This window comes from Ceratotherium simum, chromosome 23 (assembly GCF_057802395.1).
Source record: "Ceratotherium simum simum isolate JZ-2026a chromosome 23, ASM5780239v1, whole genome shotgun sequence".
Classification (NCBI taxonomy): Eukaryota; Metazoa; Chordata; class Mammalia; order Perissodactyla; family Rhinocerotidae; genus Ceratotherium; species Ceratotherium simum.
In genome coordinates, this window is record NC_141922.1 from 36,232,213 (window position 1) to 36,255,026 (window position 22,814).

Consider the following 22,814-nt stretch of genomic DNA (forward strand, 5'->3'; position numbering starts at 1 on the left):
GCACTACTTTATATTATCAAACTACTCATTTTCATTGAATTATATGATGACTTTAGTTAAAATCCTTGATTGTCTATTCATTTCCATTTATCTATAGACCACACTGTACAAATAAAGTCATTGGGAGCCAATGAACGTCTGTCCAAGTAATTTAAACCATACTTTTCACCTAGCTAGGTCATAAAAATGTTGGCAAACAACTAATAGGTCCTTATCTATTTGCCTCATTATAGTTTCAGGTAAGACTTTTACATTTTCGCCCAAGCTCAAGGACCTTGAAATATAAAAAGAGCTCTTAACTCAGCAAGTTCATGGATGGGCTTCAGGATCTGTGTATTCTCTGAAATTCTACATAAAATCATGTGGTACATGAATACAGGCATTTTTCTGGGTAGAGGATCAATACTGAACGTCAGAAGGTGCCAGAGAACCCATAAAGTTTAATGTCTGAATCAGCACTGTACATAAACATACTTAAGTGACCATTATCACCTACGTGAATGATTCATAAATCTTTAATAAGAGATTCCAATTTCCTGTTCTACATGATTTCAGTTACCCTTAAAATTTGTATAAATAATTATAGAATTTTGAAGTTTCTTTTCTTATTTAAACATCGTTGATGCAATATTTACGTTAACTACATAAGTAAGTAAACTACACAACTTGGATACACACGAAAGTGTTATACTTTTTAACATCTTTCTTTTTTTAGTAAAGTTGTAGTAAGAGTACCTCCTGTTTGTATCAGTCACATATAATTAAGTTGCCTTGTCAAAACCTAAAGAATATTCCATAACTAAATACTTATAAAATAAATAAAGCCACTATAAATCAATATGTCCTACCTGTGTCATTTTTTATCTTACCTTGGCAATTATTTCAGAAATATTTTTCAGGGACTGCTTGATTGGATATTTAGCCATGTCCCACTGAAACCTTGTTATATAAGTAACCAAGTCAACTGAAATAAGGGAATAAATTAATTACTGAGGAGAATCAAAAGAACTGTTTTAGTTTCCTACACAGTAACAGATTTTAATGCTGCAATTGGCATTGAGAAAAATCAGTAAAGATGTTGTCTTTCCTGAAAAGTCTTGATTAAATAAATGTGGAACTGTATTAAGTAACTGGATTAATCAAAATTTTTACATTGTAATCTGATTGGCTCTCTTCTCCTTACTCAAAATTTTATATATGCATATATATATATACATATATTCTCCTTCGAATTTGATAACTTAATAAATGGAATATGTACATACCCATGATATGCCTCTATGCAGGAGGAAGAGACACAAAGATTAAGAAACTACTTCAAATTGTCTTCTCAATAAGTAGAATTTGACAAAAGTATGTTCTCTTTGCCAGCTTACTCAACAAACTGAAAATGAACTTGTCTATTAAAACCATGTGATGCTGTTGGTGGGAGTGCAAACTGGTGCAGCCACTATGGAAAACAGCATGGAGATTCCTCAAAAAATCAAGGATAGAACTACCATATGATCCAGCTATTCCACTGCTGGGTATTTATCCAAAGAACTTGAAAACACCAATGCGTAAAGATACATGCACCCCTGTGTTCACTGCACAATAGCCAAGAGTTGGAAGCAACCTAAGTGCCCATCAAGGGACGAATGGATGAAGATGCGGTATATATACACAATGGAATACTACTCAGCCATAAGAAACGATGCAATCCAGCCATTTGTGACAACATGGATGGACATTGAGGGTATTATGCAAAGTGAAATAAGTCAGAGGGAGAAGGTCAAATACCGTATGATTTCCTTCATTAAGTAGTAGATAATAACAACAATAAACAAGCACATAGAGACAGAGATTGGATTAGTGGTTACCAGAGGGGAAGGGGGGAGGGAGGAGGGCAAAAGGGATAATTCGGCACATGTGTGTGGTGATGGGTTGTAATTAGTATTTGGGTGGTGAACATGATGTAATCTATGCAGAAATAGAAGTATAATGATGTACACCTGAAATTTATACAATGTTATAAATCAATGTTACTGCAATAAACAAAAAATTAAAAAAACAAAAAAATAATAAATTTCTGTTTATAAGCTAAAAAAAATAAAAATAAAAAATAAAATAAAACCATGTGATGATTGTTTCTAGGAGTCTATACTTCAACAATCTTCAAAACATGGACCTTTTCACTTTCAAATGAAAAAAATAAAAAATAGAGAGCTAAAGAGACACTCAACAACTAATTCCCTGAAAGTTTAGTAATCAAGATGACTTTACCCCTCCAATCTAATGGGATCGAGGTCAGGGAAACCAAATGTCAAGTATGGCTAACTGGCAAAAGTTATTCATATCAAAATCTCTCTCTTTCCTCAACTTCTCCCTACATAATACCAACAAGTCAATAACATACTGTTACTTCCAAAAGCAATTTTAGATGCAATGCCCCCTAGATTGTCAACCGCTATTCCACCTCCTAGGCTGACTGCTCTAGTTCCCCGAATACCTAGATGATCAGTAAAGGCACCCTAAATTACCATATTTACCTTCTGTCCTTCTGGACCAAACACAAATTAACAGAAACAGTAAACAGGTCAGGATCACTACCATACAAAATGCAAGAGTACATTTTTTTTCACTGATGAAGTATTTATTGAGCATCTATTATTTGCAAGAACAAATGAGATTAGAGAAACACTGGTTTTAAAATACAGCAACTGTTGCAACTTTAGCCAAACTACTCCATACTGCTGCCTCGAGATCCATTTTGTGTGGCCAAGTGCCTGCAGGGGCTTAGAAATTACACTAGCCCCTCCTTCGGTAACAGCCTGCAGAATCAGAAGTAAATATAAGTTCCTGATATGACTCCCCCTGATATGACCCATGCAATAAGCACTCTCCCCTGCTGCCCAGGGCCTTCCCCTTGTGCACCCCTTAGATAAGACCCCTTGAAACCTACCAAAACTCCACTGTTTTTGGTTTGAAATGACCAACCCCGTCTTATCCTGGGAACCCCAAAGTACTCCACTAGTGAACCCTAATAAAGGCATGTGCCCCAGGTCCCGCCACTTTCTCTCTGCCTGTACCCTGCCTTGACATCTCCACATGGTCCCCTCCTCCAGGACCTGTGTGTAATAAACTTCTCTATTTCACTTTCCCTTGAGGTCTTTTGTTGACTGTGGCTCACCATCCCATGACACCCCAGGGCTCTACTTAACAAATGTTAATTTAACAAAGTCCCAACAGTGACCTTTATCAGAGTAGGCAATACAGGACAGAACGAAAGGAAAGGGTTATTTCTTATTATAATATCATATCACTAAAGATTAGCCTAATTTAAAACGAAGCAAATGCTAAAGTGATATTTCACAAAAAAACAACAAATTCAAGTACAAATTACAAAGAGGTCAAAACCATCTTTCAAAACCATTATTACACAGAGCAAACTCTACATAAATATTAGTTTCTAGCTACAGAGAGGTCAGTAGTAGTCTATCCAATGGGTACTAAAGCAAAGAAATGCCATATTCAAATTTGAGTGGAGGAGGCATTACTCTGCAATAAAACTAATAATTTCTATTTTATGACTGTAGCAGTTGGATGCTATTAACTACAAAAAGCTGGAGTAAACAAGTATCCACCTGGAATAATGCTGAGATACATAACTTGGAAACACACTTGTAAATGTAAGTTAACTAACAGATTCCAGAAAGATCTAAGGTAAATCTTTATAATATTGCTTTTGGTAGGACTTGACATCCATATCATAAGCTCTATTATATATTATGTAAGATTGTCTTACATGAGATTGTGTTTCAGGTGACAGAACGTAACTGGCAATATCACCAAATTCACTAACAATAATTATATTTTAAAGGCTGTCTATGTATTTAATATCCTTATCTATAGATCTTTTTTTATACATTCTTTTTTGTTTTCATAACTAAGTCATTCACTTTATATAAGTCAATATCAAATCACGAAACGTTAGCTTACCTCCATTGGCCAACAGATTTTCCTGAACTTTATCTTTACTATCCTCCAATACATCAGCCATATATTGAGCCACCTTCTTAACCACCCTTTGGAGAAAAAAAAAAAATCAATAATCATTTTGAGGAAAAAGACCTAAATTGCATGCTAAACAATGCATACATTATATAGAGACATGAATTTGACTATATATGTTCCCACGATACATATCTATATAATATAGATTAATGGGTCCTAACTTCTATAAATAATGTTTTAAGGATAAAATTCACTAAGAGTTTGTTATGTGCAAAACTCAACTGAATAACTGTAGAGTTTTAAGGAGACTACATGCAATAGGTTTACTAAGTCTGGAAAGAAAGCAGTGGGGAGCTAGTGAGAAACAATCTGTAAACAGCCATACATTCTATGCCGAAAAACTGGGCAATGGATCTGACTGCAAGGACCAAGAACAAAGGAGGAGGCAGGGAGCTAGCATTCACCCATTATGTGCTTTCACTTAGGACAAACGGGATCCAACAGGCAGGAAAATAACAAACAACAGTCATGATGAAGAGTGAGGCCCTGCAGTATTTGTTCATTGACTATTCACTGAGTATCTACTATTTGCAAGCAACAATGCTACAGAGGAAACCAAAGTGCCAAAACTACTGAGGCATCTACGTGTCACCCTGTCGAGCCCTTCATTTTATATAAGTAAAGATACCGAGGTATAAAGAGAGTAAGTGATTTAGTCACAAAAGTCACAAAACCAGTTATCACCAGAGCTATGACTAGAAACATGATGTCTTCACTTTGGAGTCTGGTGTTCTTTCCCCCATTCTATGTCTGCCTCTAGGCCCTGGGTGGGATGCAAAAGTATACAAGACAAAATCACTAGCTTCTTTGCTTAAAATCGAACTGGAGAGATACCAAAAAATACAAATGACTAAATACAAAGCAATCTGTGGTAAGTGCCAGCTGAAACTACCAGGTTACAGTCAGAGAAGCATAAAGGAAAAAGGGACCACTTCCAGCTACTGTAATCAAGAAAGCACAATGGCTCATGAGCAGGGCAATGAAGGATAGGAATGGTTTTGAAAGGATGATTGAATGGGAAGAAGTATATTCTTGCACAGGGCATCATATGAGTCAAGATTAGCAGAGGGAGAAAAGCAACGGGCATTCAGAGAAAGATGAAGGGTCCAGCCTGCCTGGATGTCGTGCTGAGGAGAAGGGGAGGTTAGGCTAGGAAGGCAGGCTGGGGCCAGACTGCAGATAGATAGCCTCTGATGTCAGACTTCAGAGAGAGGGGTAACATGGTCAGAAACAGGGCTTCAGACAATTACTCTGATGACTACATGCTCAATGGCAGGGAGGGTAAACTGGAAGACAAATTAAGAAACTCCTGCAACATGAACCAATAAGGGCCAGAAAAAAGCGACAGAAAGCATCAAGTTGAATGACAACCCTATGCTGCATGACCTCAAACCTAAGAAAGTAGAACAATTTCAGAAAAAAAGATGTAAGCCATAAGTCTTCAACATGTTTAACTTGGGATTTGTACATATACTTGGCTGTGTCTCCAGAATTCACCCATTCCTTCAAAGGAGACAAACTATCGTTCCGATACAACTCGACAAGCTTCTTGTAAAAAGAACCATTTGCTATGAACATTGAAAAATGTGCATGTGTCTACCACAGAAATAGTTCAGAGTATAAAACTGCCTGGAGTCAAATTTATAAACTTAACATTGCATAACTCAAAACTTCACACTCTCCCTATGCATCTTTACAAGAGTATCTTCGTCAAAGTACACAGTCACCTTAAAAAAAAAAAAATCTGCTCTAATGATTAGATTACTGAAAAAGTATAAACTATAATTTACTCCATATACCACAATGCTCAGACTTTAGAAACTGCAACATTTAAGTCATTAAGTTACCATCTGTCAATTCCACCAAGGTCTAACAACCACATGATTTTTACATTCCTTATAACTTTCAGAAAGACTGACGAAGACAAGATTGCAGAATAGTGCAGACAAGAAGAGCTAACAAACTGCACAGGTAACTTTCAATTCTACTGACCAAATGAACTACATTTGCCCTAAATACTTTTCAGATTCCTTCCCTAAAAAATGTGAGCAAATAAAGTATATTTGGGACATCCCATTAATGATTTAAAGAAAGGTCTATAAAGCCACTGAGGTGATTAATAAGGACCCAAATAAGAGCCAATAATTATATGCTCAGGAACCTCCCCTCTCAATGTCTCTTTGCTGCATGATCTGCAATTGTAATGAGGGAGATGGGAATGCAGGGGAGACAATCACCTCAGGGATGGCAACTACAAAAAGCTTCCTCAAACTCTTAACTAAAAACCTACAATCAAGGAACCAAGAGACAATTCTTACCATCAATTGGTCCTCTGAGAATATCATCAATACTTATTTTCACATTTGCTCTATTTGAATGCATGGCATGGTGAACCCTACAAGTAATTTGTTACTTGTCCGTTCATCTGCTCTTTTCCATTCTTATTGCCAAGTGCCTGGCCTTAGTTGATTGAGGCTTTTAATCTCTCTCGCCAAATGGACTGTAAAACTGTCTCCTAACTGAAGTTTTTGCCTCCCATATTAAAGACCATAAGTACATCTTTAGGTCAGTTTATTTCCTTACTACATGTTGTTATGTTAAAAGATCTCTGTACAACATCTCAGCCTCTATTACCACAGCCATTTCATTACAGTACTTCCATCAATTCAGAAAAGTGTAACAGCATAAATGGGAAACCCTTCAGCACAGATTTCAAGAATAAGTTCCCTTCTATTCAAACCCATTCCCTTAAACCTTCAATCAAATATACATTTCTAAAATTCTCCAAAACTCTGTATTTTAAAAATTACACCTATTTACCTAAGCCCTAAGTATTTAAAAGCTCTGCATTCCAAGAGTCAAAGGAATTGTAGACTAATTCTGTCAATTAATCAAAATGCAGAAAGTTATCAAGGATCCCATACCCATCTTCAGCTAAACTGAATTTTAAAAATGACTAAAACTGTAGTTTAAAAAAATCCTCTAATATAACTGAATTTTGAAGACAAAAGTTCACCATCTTCAAATAAATGGCATAACATCCCATGTTCATGGATCAAAGACTTAATACTGTTAGGACGGCAATACTCCCCAAACTGGCCTACAGATTCAACACAACCCCAACAGAATTCCAGCTGACTTCTTTTGGTGATCCTAAAATTCATATGGAAATGAAAGGAAACCAGTGGAAATGAAAGGAACCAGAATATCCAAAACAATCTTGAAAAGGAAAACAAAGTTAGAGAACTCACACTCCCTGATTTCAAAACTTACTACATAGCTACAGAAATCAAGACAATGTGGTACTGGCATAAGGATAGAAATATGGAACAGAAAGAAATATGGAATACAACTGAGAGTCCAGAAATAAACCCTCACATCTATGTTCAACTGATTTTTGGCAAGGGTGCCAAGACAATTCAATGGAGAAAGAACAGTCTTTTCAACAAATGGTGCTAGGACAACTGGATATCCATATGCAAAAGAATGAAGTTAGACTCACACCACATACAAAAATTAACTCAAACTAGATCAAAGACCTAAATGTAAAGCTAAAACTATAAAACTCTTAGAAGAAAATATAGACATAAAACTGTGTGACCTCGGATTAGGCAATGGTTTCTTAAGTATGTCAAAAACACGAGCAACAAAAAACAAACTGGACATCAAAACTAAAAATTTTGTGCTTTAAAGGACACTATCAAGAGAGTGAAGACAACCTAGAGAATGGGAGAAAATATTTGCAAGTCATATTTGATAAAGGACTTTTATCTAGAATATATAAAGAACTCTTACAACTCAATAATAAAAAGACAAATAAGCCAATTAAAAAATGGACAAAGGATCCAAATAGACATTTATCCAAAGAAGAAACACAAATGGGTAACAAACACATAAAAAGATGCTCAATGCATCATCAGCCATCAAGGAAATGCAAATCAAAAACACAATGAGGGGCTGGCCCAGTGGCACAAGTGGTTAAGTGCGCGTGCTCCGCTGTGGCGGCCTAGGGTTCAACGGTTCAGATCCTGGGCGCGCACTGACGCACTGCTTGGCAAGCCATGCTGTGGCGGCGTCCCATATAAAGTGGAGGAAGACGGGCATAGATGTTAGCCCATGGCCAGTCTTCCTCAGCAAAAAGAAGAGGATTGGCAGATGGTATAGCTCAGGGCTGATCTTCCTCACACACACACAAAAAAACCACAATGAAATACTGCTTCATATCCACCAGGATGGCTATAATCAAAAAGATGGATAGTAACAAGTGTTGTCAAGAATGTGGAGAAAGTAGAACCTTCATACACTGCTAGTGGGACTGTAAAATGGTGCAGCCGCTTTCGAAAACAATCTGGCGTTCCTCAAACTGTTAAAAATAGAGTTACAATATGACCCAGCAACTCCACTTCTAGGTACATATCCAAGAGAAACGAAAACACATGAGCATACAAAAACTTGTACACAAATATTCACAGCAGCATTATTCATATTAGCCAAAAAGTGGAAATAACCTAAATGTCCATCGAATGATGAAGAGACTAATAAAATGTGGTATATCTACAGGATGGAATATTATTTGGTAATAAAAAGAAATTAAATATTGATACATGCTACAACATGGATGAACCTTGAAAACATTATGCTAAGTAAAAGAAGCCGGTCACAAGAGACCACATATGATTCCGTTTACATGAAATGTCCAGAATAAGCAAATGTAGTGTCAAAAAGTAGATGAATGGCCTTTGGGGGGCAGGGCGTGACTGCTAATGGGAACAGGATGTCTATAGTGATGGTGGTGGGGGTCGATGAAAATGTACTAAAACTGATTGTGGCAATGGCTACACAACTCTGTGAATATACTAAAATTCACTGAGTTGTACACTTCAAACAGGTGAATTTCACGGTATATAAATTATATCTCAATAAAAATGCTATTAAAAGAGTCAACATTTTCACAAACAAGTATATTTTATTGTATGTAAATTGTAACTTCATAAAGTTGATTTACAAAGAAAAACAAAGGATTCATTTTTTAAAACCATTCCAATAAGCAGAGTATACACGTGATAACAAACCCAATGTCCAGCTAGTCTGATAACAGTGACTTTCATTTTGCTCTAAGTCTACACATATAAGTACGTTACCCTTCTACAAATGCATCCAGTTTAGCCAGTTCATCTGACAAACCAACCAAGACATCCAGTGTGCCAACCTACAAGAGAAATAGAGCATTTTATTACTTAGGTTTCACAACCTTTTTTTTAAACCAGGTGATACAACATCTTTATTTGAAGGGCCTTAAGTTCTCCATATTTTATTTCATAATGTGCAAGTGTGGTTAAAAAGGTTTGCCAGACATTTCAAAGCTATTTATATGTACAAGATAATCCTCTAATTCATGGGTACACCATCATTTAAGAAGTGAAGATTCTGCAAAGGCAGGCCTGTGCCTCTGCCTGTACTGCCCGGTGACGGTGGATCATGTGAAGTCACAGTTTACAACAGCAGCTCTTAAGCAGAGGTCCGTGACTGTGCATCAGAGGGCCTATAACTGAATTTGTATGCAAAACTGTGTGTAAATGAGCATGTTTTGGAAGAAATGTCCACAGTCTAGATAAGTGTCTCAAAGGAATTCGTAACTCCCGAAATATTAAGAACCAGCAATTTTAAGTATTTCTTAAATGACTGCTGTGTATAACTAACTGCCTCACTTAGTCAACCACCAAATATAAATATCATGATCTTTTCCAAAAGTTCAAGCTTTGGCAGCCTGCTTCACTGTGAGGTTGCCAAGTTACTGATCTTTAATAAATGTTTAATAAATGTTAAATAGATTAACTAAATTAAATAACTAGGTTAGATTTGCCAAGTATGATTAAAGAGGTGCAATGGTAAAATATTTACAACACTAGTGAGCACTATATGAATTTAATAATAGAAAAATGGATTCACTGTGATATTTAAAAATATATTACTAAGATTTTTCACTTCTGAAAATCGTATTTGTGAATGTAATATATCAAATATTTTCATAAGATTTCTCATTACAATTTAAATTACAATTTAGAAAAGCATAAAAACTTAGGGAAAATGTTATTTTGTTTTGGCAGTTTACTTCTAAAATCTCAATTTCCTCATTATCTAAAATCTGAAGACTGGAAAGAACGAGATAGATTTTAAATTATGCCAATGCCTAGAGATGAGAGTTTTCTTTTGAAGGAATCTCATTCCTACCAAAAGGAAGGAGAAACGACTGTCCTCCCCTTCATGAAGAGCTCATACACTATTCTGCACAGCGCAGTTTTACCTTTAAGTCAGGAATGTTGAACTTCGAAGAAATAGCAAGATTGTTATTCTTTGTAGTTGCCGCATGCAATTTCTCCCACGTCTGCTGACACGTTTTCTCCCCAGGAGCCGATATAAGCCAGAACTCAGTCATGTTTGTTATCAGGTATTTCTTCCAAAATCAAGAGAGACTCTGAGACAAAACAAAACAAAGATACATTTAATATCATTTGTTTCTAATATTTCAGAGGCACAGGATAAGTGACAAGTATAACCTGTTTCAGAACTAATCCAACACCCGCATATGATCCCAAGTAAGTCAAATTTACTTACCCGGAAGTAAATCCATACACAGGTTTCCCCCGCTATCCTAACGTTTGCTTTATGCCACTTTGCTTTTATGCAAGACCTACATTAGTACCTGTTTTCGATAACTGAAAGAAATCCAAAGAGGATTTTCGCAAAAGTGAAAATAGCGTTCAGCTTTGTTTTGCAGCCAGCCCTTACAGAGGCAGTGTGCACCATGAGCAGCGAGAGCGCCACCACACTCCTTCCCCAGGAACTACACTCAGCATCATGCTGCCACAGCTTTGAGCTGTCTGTGAACATCTGTGCTTGATCTCGATTTATTTTGGTAGGTTATTTTTTGGGTCTGGGAACACCCAAAAATTTTTCCCATATAAATTAATGGTAACTGCGTCTTCACTTTAGGCCATTTCGGCTTATAAAAGGTTTCAGAGGATAGCGGAGGAAACCCTTATATGGTAAAAGGTGATTTACTTAGATGATACTAGGAAAAAGAGATGATGAACTAACACATGAAGTATCTAATTTCTCAAAAAATTACAAAATATCCCCAAATTGGAATTACTCAAGAAGCGAAGACTACACACACCACCAGCCACCAAGAGTTTCATTCCACAAAATGTCACCCACATATATCCCTGGTGCACCGACACATATTCCTAACAGAAAAACTTAGCTTTGGCCCACAACGAACATCTTCCTTTGAGATGTTTTTCAGCTGAGATGGGCTTCCGCCTCAGAGAAATCGCAACTGCAAACCGCTCTAAACCAGCTCTAACCCCACCACAGGAGCAGCGCCTGTGCAGAGGGACTTGGAGGAGACCTGAAGTTGCCTCTGCTTCATTACCATACCTAAATCTCTGCCCCCCCAACCCCCCACCCCCCATGTACCCTGCTAGGCACACTTGGTGCCCTGCGCAAAGAAGCTTGGAGGACTGCGCATGCACCAACTGTTCCTGGAAATCTCAGCCCTTTTCCGGAACCCTGATGACACGACGACCCCAGGCCCTTTAAAAGTTCGCCATTTCCCTGTCTTCGGGAAGAAGATGCTTTAGAGCAGGAGCTCTCCCCCTTCTCCATTCCTTGATCAACGAATAAACTTTCTGCTCTGCTGTTCTGAACCTGGTCTCATTCTATTGGCACGAGCAACTCTGGGCAAAAGGACCCACTTGTGGGTCACCGGTCCCTAAGGGCTGGATAACAAAAAGAAGTTCAAGAGTCACAAATTTATAGGTATATTTTAAACCTTTAAAACAGAAAACCAAAACAGGAAATAAAAGAACATGCATGACTTTTACCTTTGAGAAAGGATTAACTGAATCAATGCATTTGAACAGTAGCCACCAAACAAACTTGCCACATCTGGCTTAACACATTCTACAAAGTTAGCAAATTGGTGGGTTAATTTTAATCCATATTCAACCTAGGGGAATCTCCTCAAATCCCTGGCATATACTTATCTGCCATCAAATATATATAAATTTGCAAAAAAAAAAATCTTGCCAATCAGCCCTGTATTTAAAGGGCGGTGGGGGAGTAATAAAACGCTATTGGATCTGAGTGAGACACAGGCTGTGGATCTCTCCTTCCAAAGAGTTCCACTAGGATACAACCAACCCTCCTCTACAATCTTTCTCCCTTCCTTTCTCTCTCTCTCTCTCTCTCTCACACACACACACAGAAAAAAAAAGTCCAGAGCCAAATCTATTCAGAATCTAAGTAGGTAAAGCACACAAACACAAAAGAACTCATAAAAATGAAAATACTATAGAATCATTATTTCCACTTTATATGCCTTCATTAGAACCACTATAAACCTTCTACTACCACTGCTTGTTTAATCTCTCCTGAAACTCGGAGTTTCAGAAGACAACTATCTTACAAAGACAATAAAATGAGATAATGAATGTGAAAGAACTTTGTAAATTTAAATTTCCTTTAAAACGTCAAGTATTAGAGTTAATCATAATGGACTTTCATAATTTCAAAAGCCCATTATAATTAATCTTACCTAGTCATTACACAAATGAAAGTGAACTGAACATAGATGTCACTCTATATACTTGCTAATTTTTTTCTAACTTCTGTTAATAGAGCATCTACCCTATACCAGGTATTACTCTACATGTTTTATACATTATTATCTTAATTAATCTCAGCACCTCCATGAGATACATGGAGTACAGATAAATAACAACTCCTCACGTACAGATAAATAACAACTGAGAGAGGTTAAACTGGAATAAATATAGATGGTGGTATTAAATGAATTATCTCAAGAACTGTACTCTAAGATGATTTTTCCAACATTAAAGTTGCACTAAAAGCTACACTCTCTCAAATGGCCAACAAACTAAACACAGGCTTATAGTAATGGCTAGCACAGACAAAGCACTCAGTCTGGCCAGAAAACAGCACAGCTTAACTGGCCATCCATGAATAGAAGCCACTCAGAGCACCAAATTCTAAGGAGGCCAACCAAAGGTAAGCTTTCATTTGAAAGCAAAAGCAAAACCAAAATACTCACTGCCTACCTGAGAAACTTCAAATGTTAAACTTTAAAGCTGTTACATAAATATCATTCTACCCATATTCTTTTCCATCCTGATTTTTTCACTCAACCTATTTTTAGAATTATTTATGCTGATCCATATAGATGTAGTTCATTCATTTTAATTACTATATGGTATTCTCTGAATAAACTAAAATTTATTATCCATCTTCCTCTGGAAAGATAGTTACATTGTTTTACTTTTTTGCTATATAAACAATTCTGCAGTGAACAACATGTACATGTCTGTTTTTGTGAAAGAGTTTCTCCAGGACAGACAGGAGTAAAATAGCTGAACTGAAGAGTATGATAAATGTTGTAGATTGTCTTCAAATATGGCGGCAACAAGTCTTTCCACACTCCTATGCAATGTGACTGCCACTCCTCCCACCAAAAGGTGTAGTCTGCTTCCCCTCACCTTGAATCTGGGCTGGCCTTCTGACTTGCTCTGACCTAGAAAACGTGAGGAAGCCACACTATGGGAGTTCAGGGCCCAGGCACCCAGAGGCCTTGCAACTTCCACTTCTGTTTCTTGTATAGCTGCCCTCAACCAGGATGGAAGGAAGCTAGTCTAACCTACTGGAAGACAAGAGGCCACATGGCAGAGAAATGACATTACTGTAGCTGACAACCAGCATAAACTGCCAAACGTGAGAGAGGCCATCTTGAAACTTCCAGTCCAGCTAGTGTCCCTGCATTAGAAACTTCCAGTCCAGCTAGTGTCCCAGCTGAATGCAGCCCCATTAATGAACCAAGGTGAAATAAGGAGAACCACCACTGAGACAACCCACAGATTAGGAGAAATAAGAAATCAGTTTTAAGTCACTAAATTTTTGAGGTGGTATGTTATGTACCATAAGATAATTGACAAAGACCACTGTCAACTCCAGTGGGTATTGCAAACTGTTCTCCAAAGCAGTTACCAACTTAAGTTCCCACACAATGGTGTACATTGTTCATAACTATATACTTACAGAAAGTACAAAAACACGTATAGAAGGGAGCTTCAGCTGTGTATACAGTCATGTGTCACTTAACAACAGGGATATATTAGGCAATTTCATCACTGAGTGAACATCATAAAATGTACTTACACAAACCTAGATGGTATAGCCTACTACACACCTAGGCTATATGATACTAATCTTATGGGACCAATGTCTATGCAGTGCACCGTTGACCAAAACATCATTATGTGGCACATGACTGTACAAAATTTTATTTCTTTAAAAAAATATATAGGGCAAATGTGGCAAAATGTTAATACTAAATAAAAAAAATGTAAACCTGGGTAGTGGTTACATGGATGTCTGTTAATCCGAAATATTTGAACTTTTTCTGTATACTTGAAATATTTCAAAATTGAATATTTTTAAAACTGTTACAAGAATGTAATTAATTTATGATCAATTAAAATAGAACAATGCTTAGCAAATTTATAAAAAATACAGTTTTAGTGAACTTGCAAATGGAATAGCCAGAGAAGAGAGCCGTCTAGTCACCAAATTAATCTTCCAAGCACAACTTTTCTGTTTTAACCTAGTAGAAAGGCTTTCTAATCTGTTTATATCCTCTTATGACCAAGTATAATATATTGAACACAAACCTTTTTGATGTTCTGGGATTTTTTTAAGTATTTTAGGGTCAATATAGTCAACAATTCTAATCGTATAACACTGCAAAGGTAACAGCTTGGGCTACCCCTGTACTAACTCCAGAATCTATCTCAGTAAATTGCTTTTTAAATTAAATTCCTGATGAAATGTTGTGGGTCTATCTCCTGCATTCCTGTCATCCCCTGTTCCTGTCCTCTGCTGTACCTGGGTCACCTCACCTAAGCTGCTCCAATACTTGCTACCTTTTCACGTTCCTTTGGCTGTTTCCCTGTCTCTGGTCTCCTCCATCTAATATTCTTGCACTTACCAAATCGAGCTTTTTTAGACCAAACACTAATCACAGGCCTACCTGAACTTTAAATTCTCAGCTGATTAGAGAATCCAGTAACATCTTTAAACCTCTTTTAATAACCCAGATCTTTTAACTGATGGTAGTTTTTGGAAAATTGAGGTTTTACTGTAATTACTTTTATAAGTGATTCTGTTAAAATATATTTGATGACACATTTTTATACCTCCTCTCCTCCAAAAATGGCAGGTGATGAAATCAACTGTTAAGTTCTTCCTGATGATACTGTTAAATTATCTAAACTGCAACTTCTTCAAAGACTGTAACAATATGAGCTATTACAGTAGATGTCACTATCATACCATTTAGAGTTCTAGAAAATCTTTTTCATCCAACAGGTTTCCAAAGGATTTCAAAAAATAAGAAAGAGGACCTCATTTTCTCATCTATAAATATCTGCCCTACCGTACTTCACAGAGCTTTAATCAGGATCAAACAAAATAATGTCATGATAATTCTGAACAAAACTAGAGTCCAGAAATGTCTAGGAAAATTAGAGAAAGTCCTTTAACCTATCTTTTAACTGGAACCCTCTCTAGAGCCTAACTGTTTGGAGATAAGGAGGAAAAGTGTTTTCTGTGTTTGGTACTGCGTTATAGACTTCTCATCAGTTATCTGATTTAATTCTCATGACAGCCTAATGCGCTAGGTAGTAATACTCAGAGAGGTTAGTAATTTATTAAGGTCCTGCAACCAGCAGATAGGGTTCAAATCTTGTTGTGTTTGACTGTAAAGGCCATATTCTTTCTATTGTGTTATGCTATGGAAAGAGAAAGTTCTGCACCCAAGCCACCTGAGCTCTCCTATTTGAAGAGAGATCCACATGTAAACCTTAAACCCTTTCACCCTGTTTCATTCCAGGCTCAGAGCACCCTGGAGGCCCAGTGAATTCTGCTAGGTAATGGGATCTGAGCTTCCTTTCCCTTCTCTTTTCATCCAGGATCATCACAATTTCTAAAACAGCAACACCCAGCATTCAAAACTATCCTAACTCCTATAAGGAACAATGATTCCTCCCAACAGCAAAGCAATTTTTTTTTAAATTAGAGATTCAAGAGACCTGAAGATCATAGAGGAAAGAGCACACACTGGAGTCTCACAATAGTTAAAATCCTGACTCCACTCCCTTTCTAGTTTCCTCATCTGTAAAGTGGAATACTACAAATCTCTTCACAGAGCTACTGGAAGGAACCAATAAATGATGTACCTAGATCTTCTTCTCATTCAGCCTCCCTTCCTTGAGGTGACTGTTTTAGCTGCTGCCCCAACCCATCCTATCTCCAAAGGCTATTCTTAGTGTCCTGGGTGGGAAATATCTTGTTTACTTAATACCTTATAAATGCCACTATTATGCACTTATCACACTATCTTCCTTTGTTTCTTCATAACATATTTTCCTCTCCTGACTGGGAAATCCTAAAGGGCCAGAATCATATCTTCTTCTTTGAAGCCATAAAACGCAGCATACACAATTCCTACCAATGACGGGGACTTAATAAATGCTTGTTTTATGAATAAATGAAATGTAATTATAACAATGACTCTGAATGAATCAACAAGTCTGATTAGAAAAAAAATAAGGGCCAAAAAATATTTAAATCATGGTTTTCTCAGTGTTTTTTGAGTCTTTCAGAAAACAAATCCTAATTTTAGAGTAGTTAATAAACTAAAAATCAGGGGCCGGCCCAGTGGCGCAAGCGGTTAAGTGCGCACACTCCGCTGAGGCAGCCCGGGGTTCACCGGTTCGGATCCCTGGTGCGCACCAACACACCGCCTGGCAAGCCATGCTGCAGTGGTGTCCCATATAAAGTGGAGGAAGATGGGCATGGATGTTAGCCCGGGGCCAGTCTTCCTCAGGAAAAAAAGAGGAGGATTGGCAGATGTTAGCACAGTGCTGATCTTCCTCACAAAAATAAATAAATAAATAAATAAACTAAAAATTGGTAAAGTTGTAGATTACTAAGCCTTTGTCTTTTGTTATTTTAAAGGGGAATACAGCCAAAAATATAAAAGAGAGGGCTTGAGAAAGAACCTATTTGTACTTTAGGCAAAGCCATGGCCTCAGTTCTTCTATCCCCTAGTCAAAGCAAACTAACTATAAGAAGAACCTGATGGGAAAGTCAAGCTACTTAAGTATCGAAGGATCAAGGTAAGAACTGCCATAAGAATGGCATCACTAAGTCTTTTGCAAAATCCTTGTTTTCTCTGTTTTTAAACAATGTCCACTGCCATCCTCTCTTATACAAGTCACATAAAAAAAAATTTCTCCTTGAAACTGAAGAACAATTTAAACTTAAAAAAAACTTCTCTCTGCAGATGAATATATATATTTTTGGTCAGAAAATGAAATCCATGTTGCTAAACACATTTCCCTTTTTCTCTCAGCTGCATGGAAACAGTCAAAACTGGTGCCCACTGGTTATCATCTCACCAAGAACATGGACACCTCCACCTCCTCTGACTGCTTCGAATGACTTCTGTTTTTTATTCCTATTTCCCTTTTTTCAACTTGTATATTGGAAGTCAGGCCTAAATATAGGCAAATCATATGCTAAACAAAAAATTATTAAAAAGGCACATCAATTAAATGTTGGAGTTCCTCAAGACTCAGATCTAGGTCTAAGTCCCTCTCTTATATGTGTGTACAAACGTGTGTGTATAAGGTTTCTCTCCTGATGATCTTATCTACACTCAAGGTGATTCCAGTCTAGATGCTGAATACTCTCCCAAATTTCCACCTCCAGCCCATGCCCTTCCACTGCATCTAGAGCTGTACCCAACAAGTCTCCACAACTGACTATAACACATCTCCATGTGGATGTCTCAAACGCACCTAAAACCCAAGATTTCCACTCAAACTCATAATCTCTTCCCCAAAACCTGGTGCTGAGTTAGTACAGCTGTACCCTTGCAAAATTAGATAATCAGAATTGTCAAATGTCATCAAGATAGCAGCTAATACTTACTAGGCACTTCCTATCTACTAGCACCAGTCAAAACACTTCACTTGTATTAATTCATTTAGTACCTTTAAAACAACCCTAACAGGTGTGTAGTAGTTACAAATGAAGAAACCAAGGCACAGAAAGTGCCTCATATATTATATGAGAGATATCATATATAACATTTATCATGTCATATATCATATGAGAGCATGTATTATATGCTAAGGATGAATGTACTATACGCTCCCATAGTACCTACTTTTCAATGTTTCCCTGAGGGACACTTTTTATTAATGTCTGTATTCCAAACAAACTGCCCATGAGGGCAAGTGGAAACCAGGATAGTTTTCGCTCAAAACTGTATCCTCAGTACCTGGCACAGAGGCTGGTATGGAGAACCTCAATTTGTTGAATATTCTTGAATGAATAGATAACTATGAGGATTAAATGAGACAACATAAAGTACCTGGCTCACAATTGGTTAGCTCCCTTCACTTCCCCTGTATTTTTAAAAAATCAACTTTATTGAAATATAATTTATATACAATAAAATGTACCTATTATAAGAGTTTGATAAGTTTTTTACAAATGTCAAACCTGTGTAACCACCACCAAAACCAAGATAAAGAATGTTTCTGTCCTCCTAAAGCCTGGGACTGACACGCAGTCCCAGTCAATCCCTAGCCCCCTGTCAGCCCCAGGCAAATGCTGATCTGCCATCACTATAGATTAGTTTTTCCTGATCTAGAATTTCATTGTAAATGGAAGCACACATTATGTACTCTTTTGTATCTGGCTTATTTTGCTCAGCACGTCTTTGATATCTGTCCATGTTGTGTGCATCAGTAGTTCATTCTGTTTCATTGCTTACTATTCCATTACAGGAACATACTACAGGTGGCTCCTCCATTCACCTGTTGATGGACATCTGGATTGTTACTGGTTGGGGGCCATTAAGAACAAAGATGCTATAAACATTCTTCTACAAAGATTTCTGTGAAAATATATTTTCATTTTTCTTAGATAAACATCTAGAAGTGGAATTTCTGAGTTGAATGATTAGCATGTACTTAACTTTATAAGAAGCTACCAAACTGTTTTTCAAAGTAGACAACATTTTATATTCCCATTAGCAAGGTAGGCAAGTTCCAATTATTCCACATGCTCACCAACACTTAGTGCTGTGAAGTCTAATGCATGTCTACTTTACCAATTTCTTCTTTTATGATACATGCTTTCTGTGGCATAAGAAAAACTTGCCTACCCCAAGGTCACAAGGACTTATCCTGCTTGGACTTCATTGACCTTCTTGAGTCTGTGTTTATAGTTTTCGTCAAATTTGGAAAAATTTCATCCATTATTTTCTTCAAATTTTTTTCTGCTTCTCCTTCCCTTCTTTTGAGACAAAAACCACATGTTAAACCAGCTGATATTGTCCCACAGGTCAATAAGCTCTATTCATTTTTTTAGTTTTTTTCTCTCTGTGCTTCAGTTTGGATACTCTCTTGCTATATCTTCTAGTTTGCCGAACTTTTCTTTAGAGTAATCTGCTATTCATCTCATGAAGAGAATTTTTCACTTTAAATGTATTTTTGAGCTTTATTAAGTTTCATTTTTTAAACCTTCTATTTCTTTTCTTATTATGTTCATGTTTTATGTTAAATCACTGAGCATATTTATAATTCACAATGTTACATTGTTAATCACTGGATTTTATTGTCTTCCTTTTAAGAATGTTGTACTTTGTTCTGACAGGTAGTTAAGTTACTTAAGGATCAGCATGATCCATTCAAGACTTGTTTTCAAACTTTGTTAGGCTGTGTTGAAGGCTTCACTCTAGGGCTAATTTAGCTCTACTACGAAGGCCTGACCTTTTGGGGATTCCACTCAATGCCCCAGATATTCAAATGCCTCCCAACCCCACAAGCTCTGACAATTGTTCGGTTTAAAGCTCTCTAGTCATTCTTTGCTGGCCCTCCTGCAGAGACCCCCGTATAGATGGTGGGTTTTCTGTCTAGCTCCCTGCTCTCTGACATTCTGGCCTGCAAATTCTAGCCAGATAAGCCTTCCCCAACTCCAGTCTCCTCAACTCAGCAAGACCAACATGCTCTGCTTGGTTTCCCCTTCCTAAACTATGGTCCAGAGAGTGACTCCAGGCAGAAAGCCAGAGGGATTACAGAGCTCATTTCATTCGTTACTTGGCTCTCAGTTCCTACCCTACCTGTTGTCCAATATCCGGAAGCAGTTTTTTCATATATTTTGTCCAGTCAGGTTGGTCATGGTGGGAAAGCAAGTATGGTACCAGTTATTCCACTGTGGCCAGAAACTGAAGTCTTATCTAGTGTTGTTGTATGTACTGTTCCTGAGTTTTTGGTTTTAATATTTAATTTCTCTCTTTGTCTCTATGTAGGGATTTGGCCACCATCTCCCAGCCTCTCTCAGCCCCATGTTTTATACATTCAATAGAAAACATGGTTAACAACAATGAACACGAAAAATGTAACAAGTCTAGGCTGAAAGACTAGTATTACGGTGTTCGTGAAGAATGGCACAACAATAAACATGTATTGCTTTGGTAATAAGGGGGGAACTGTTCATTTTTGTTAAAAAAAAAAAAAAAGACAGATGCAGCTTGAATAAATGTCCCACACATTCATATGTATGTCATTAATTTGCAAATGTATGGCATGCTATAGTGATTGATAAAATAGAAATTCATTTAAAAGCATTAATGGGGCTGGCTCCATAGCCTAGTGGTTAAGTTTGGTGCGCTCCGTTTTGGTGGCCCAGGTTCTGTTCCCGGGTGTGGACCTACACCACTCGTCAGCAGCTATGTTGTGGTGGTGACCCACATAAAAATAGAGGAAGATTGGCAATAGATGTTAGCTCAGGGCTAATCTTCCTCAAGGAAAAAAGAGTTAGATTGGTGACAGATGTTAGGTCAGGGCAAATCTTCCTGAGCATAAGAAAAAAAAAAAGCATTAATAAAGATACAATAACTTGCCATCATTAATATTTCCTCAATCTAAAATAATTATATATCACATGAGAGCCCAAAAAAGTTTTGTGATTAAAAAAAAACAATTTCTGGAAGGCAGTTTGTCAATATTTATCAAAAGACATAAAAATGTGCACACCCAGGGCTGGCCCGGTGGCACAGTGGTTAAGTTCACATGCTTCACTTCAAGAGCCCTGGGTTCGCAGATTCAGATCCTGGGCACGGACCGACACACCCCTTGTCAAGCCATGATGTGGCAGGCGTCCCACATAAAATAGAGGAAGATGGGCACAGATGTTAGCTCAGGGCCAATCTTCCTCAGCAAAAAGAGGAGGACTGGCAACAGATGTTAGCTCAGGGCTAATCTTCCTCACCAAAAAAAAAAAAAAATGTGTACACTCTTTGGCCCAGCTATTCCAACTTTAAGAAAGGAAAGAAGGATATGTATAGGTATAAACATAAAATTATTTAAAAACTGTTAAAGGTTATCTCTTGGGAGTGGATTATAAATGTTTTCATTCTTTCTGTATATTCCTGTTTCCTAATTTTTTAATAATGAATTACCACCACATGTAAATGTAAAAAAAAAAAAAAAAAGCCCAGCACACTTTTTCTTAAAAGGTCGGGCATTATCCTCACACTTAAAAACACTGAGAAGTTTAAAGACCATTAAATGGCATGGCAGCAAAGAACTCTGGAGATAACACAAAACAGAAGGGCAAACTGGTTGGCAGTAGCTATGTCTGAAGCATGAGATCAACACTGGTAAACAGCCTTTTTATCTCACTGGGAATTACAGCCAGAGAAAACCCAAATGCCACCTTCAGGAAACACAACGGAATGGCCAGATAACTGCACTGAGAATATGAAGCCTTGGAACCTAACCCCAGTTCTGCATATCATTGTCTGCATAAATTTATTCAGCTCTAAAATGAGAGGACTGGATTATAATATCCAGGACCCTTTTCTGCTCCTATATTCCATGAATCTCTCCTGGGTGAGACCCAAGACTCTTTTTTTCTGTTTTCTTGTTAAGTCTCTTGGGTAATTCAGATGATCAGTCAGGTTTCAGAACCACTGTACTAAAACAGGCATTTCCATGATCATATACTGAGTTACATAGTGATTATACAGTGTGTTATACAGTGATTATATAGTGAACGTTACAAGAAATGGCAAATACTCTTTAATAAGATGACTAAATGTCATATCATTATCAAGAATCACACAGTATTGTTAGCTCTATAATACAGAAATGATTTTTGTTCTATGGAGTTTAAAAACCTTAACTATACAACCCACTTTTTGCATGCTTTCTATGGCAGCTTACAAACTTACAACGTAAGCAAAAAGCAATATGATACATGAAATCAAGTACTGAACAAAACAGAATCTGGCTAAACGCTTGCTCAAGAAATGCACAATTTTATTGAGGCCAGCACCGTGGCCTAGTGGTTAAGTTCGGCGCAGTCCACTTTGGCAGCCCTGGTTCGTTTCCTGGGCACGGACCTCCACCACTAGTCGGCAGCCATGCTGTGGCAGCAACCCACATACAAAAAATAGAGGAAGATTGGCGCAGATGTTAGCTTAGGGCGAATCTTCCTCAGCAAAAAAAAAAAGGAAAAATGCCCAATTTTATTTAATTTATGAAGGACAGACTACAGAGGATTTTAAATGCCCTATAAACAAATAGCAGGTCGCTTTCTGACCACAG

At 37.3% G+C, this 22,814-nt stretch overlaps 1 protein-coding gene across 3 annotated transcripts in view; it reads right to left on the minus strand.

Annotated features, from left to right (window-relative positions):
* ATP6V1C1 (ATPase H+ transporting V1 subunit C1) overlaps nucleotides 1-22,814 on the minus strand; it is a 45,375-nt gene that overhangs the window by 15,088 nt on the left and 7,473 nt on the right. For all 3 annotated transcript variants that reach the window (XM_004431235.3, XM_087447565.1, XM_087447564.1), the window contains 4 exons: nucleotides 10,358-10,528; nucleotides 9,195-9,262; nucleotides 3,979-4,064; nucleotides 870-964 (listed from right to left, as the gene is read on the minus strand). In XM_004431235.3, coding sequence (XP_004431292.1) covers nucleotides 870-964; nucleotides 3,979-4,064; nucleotides 9,195-9,262; nucleotides 10,358-10,489 — 381 coding nt within the window. In that variant the 5' untranslated portion in view covers nucleotides 10,490-10,528. The remainder of the gene's footprint in view (nucleotides 1-869; nucleotides 965-3,978; nucleotides 4,065-9,194; nucleotides 9,263-10,357; nucleotides 10,529-22,814) is intronic.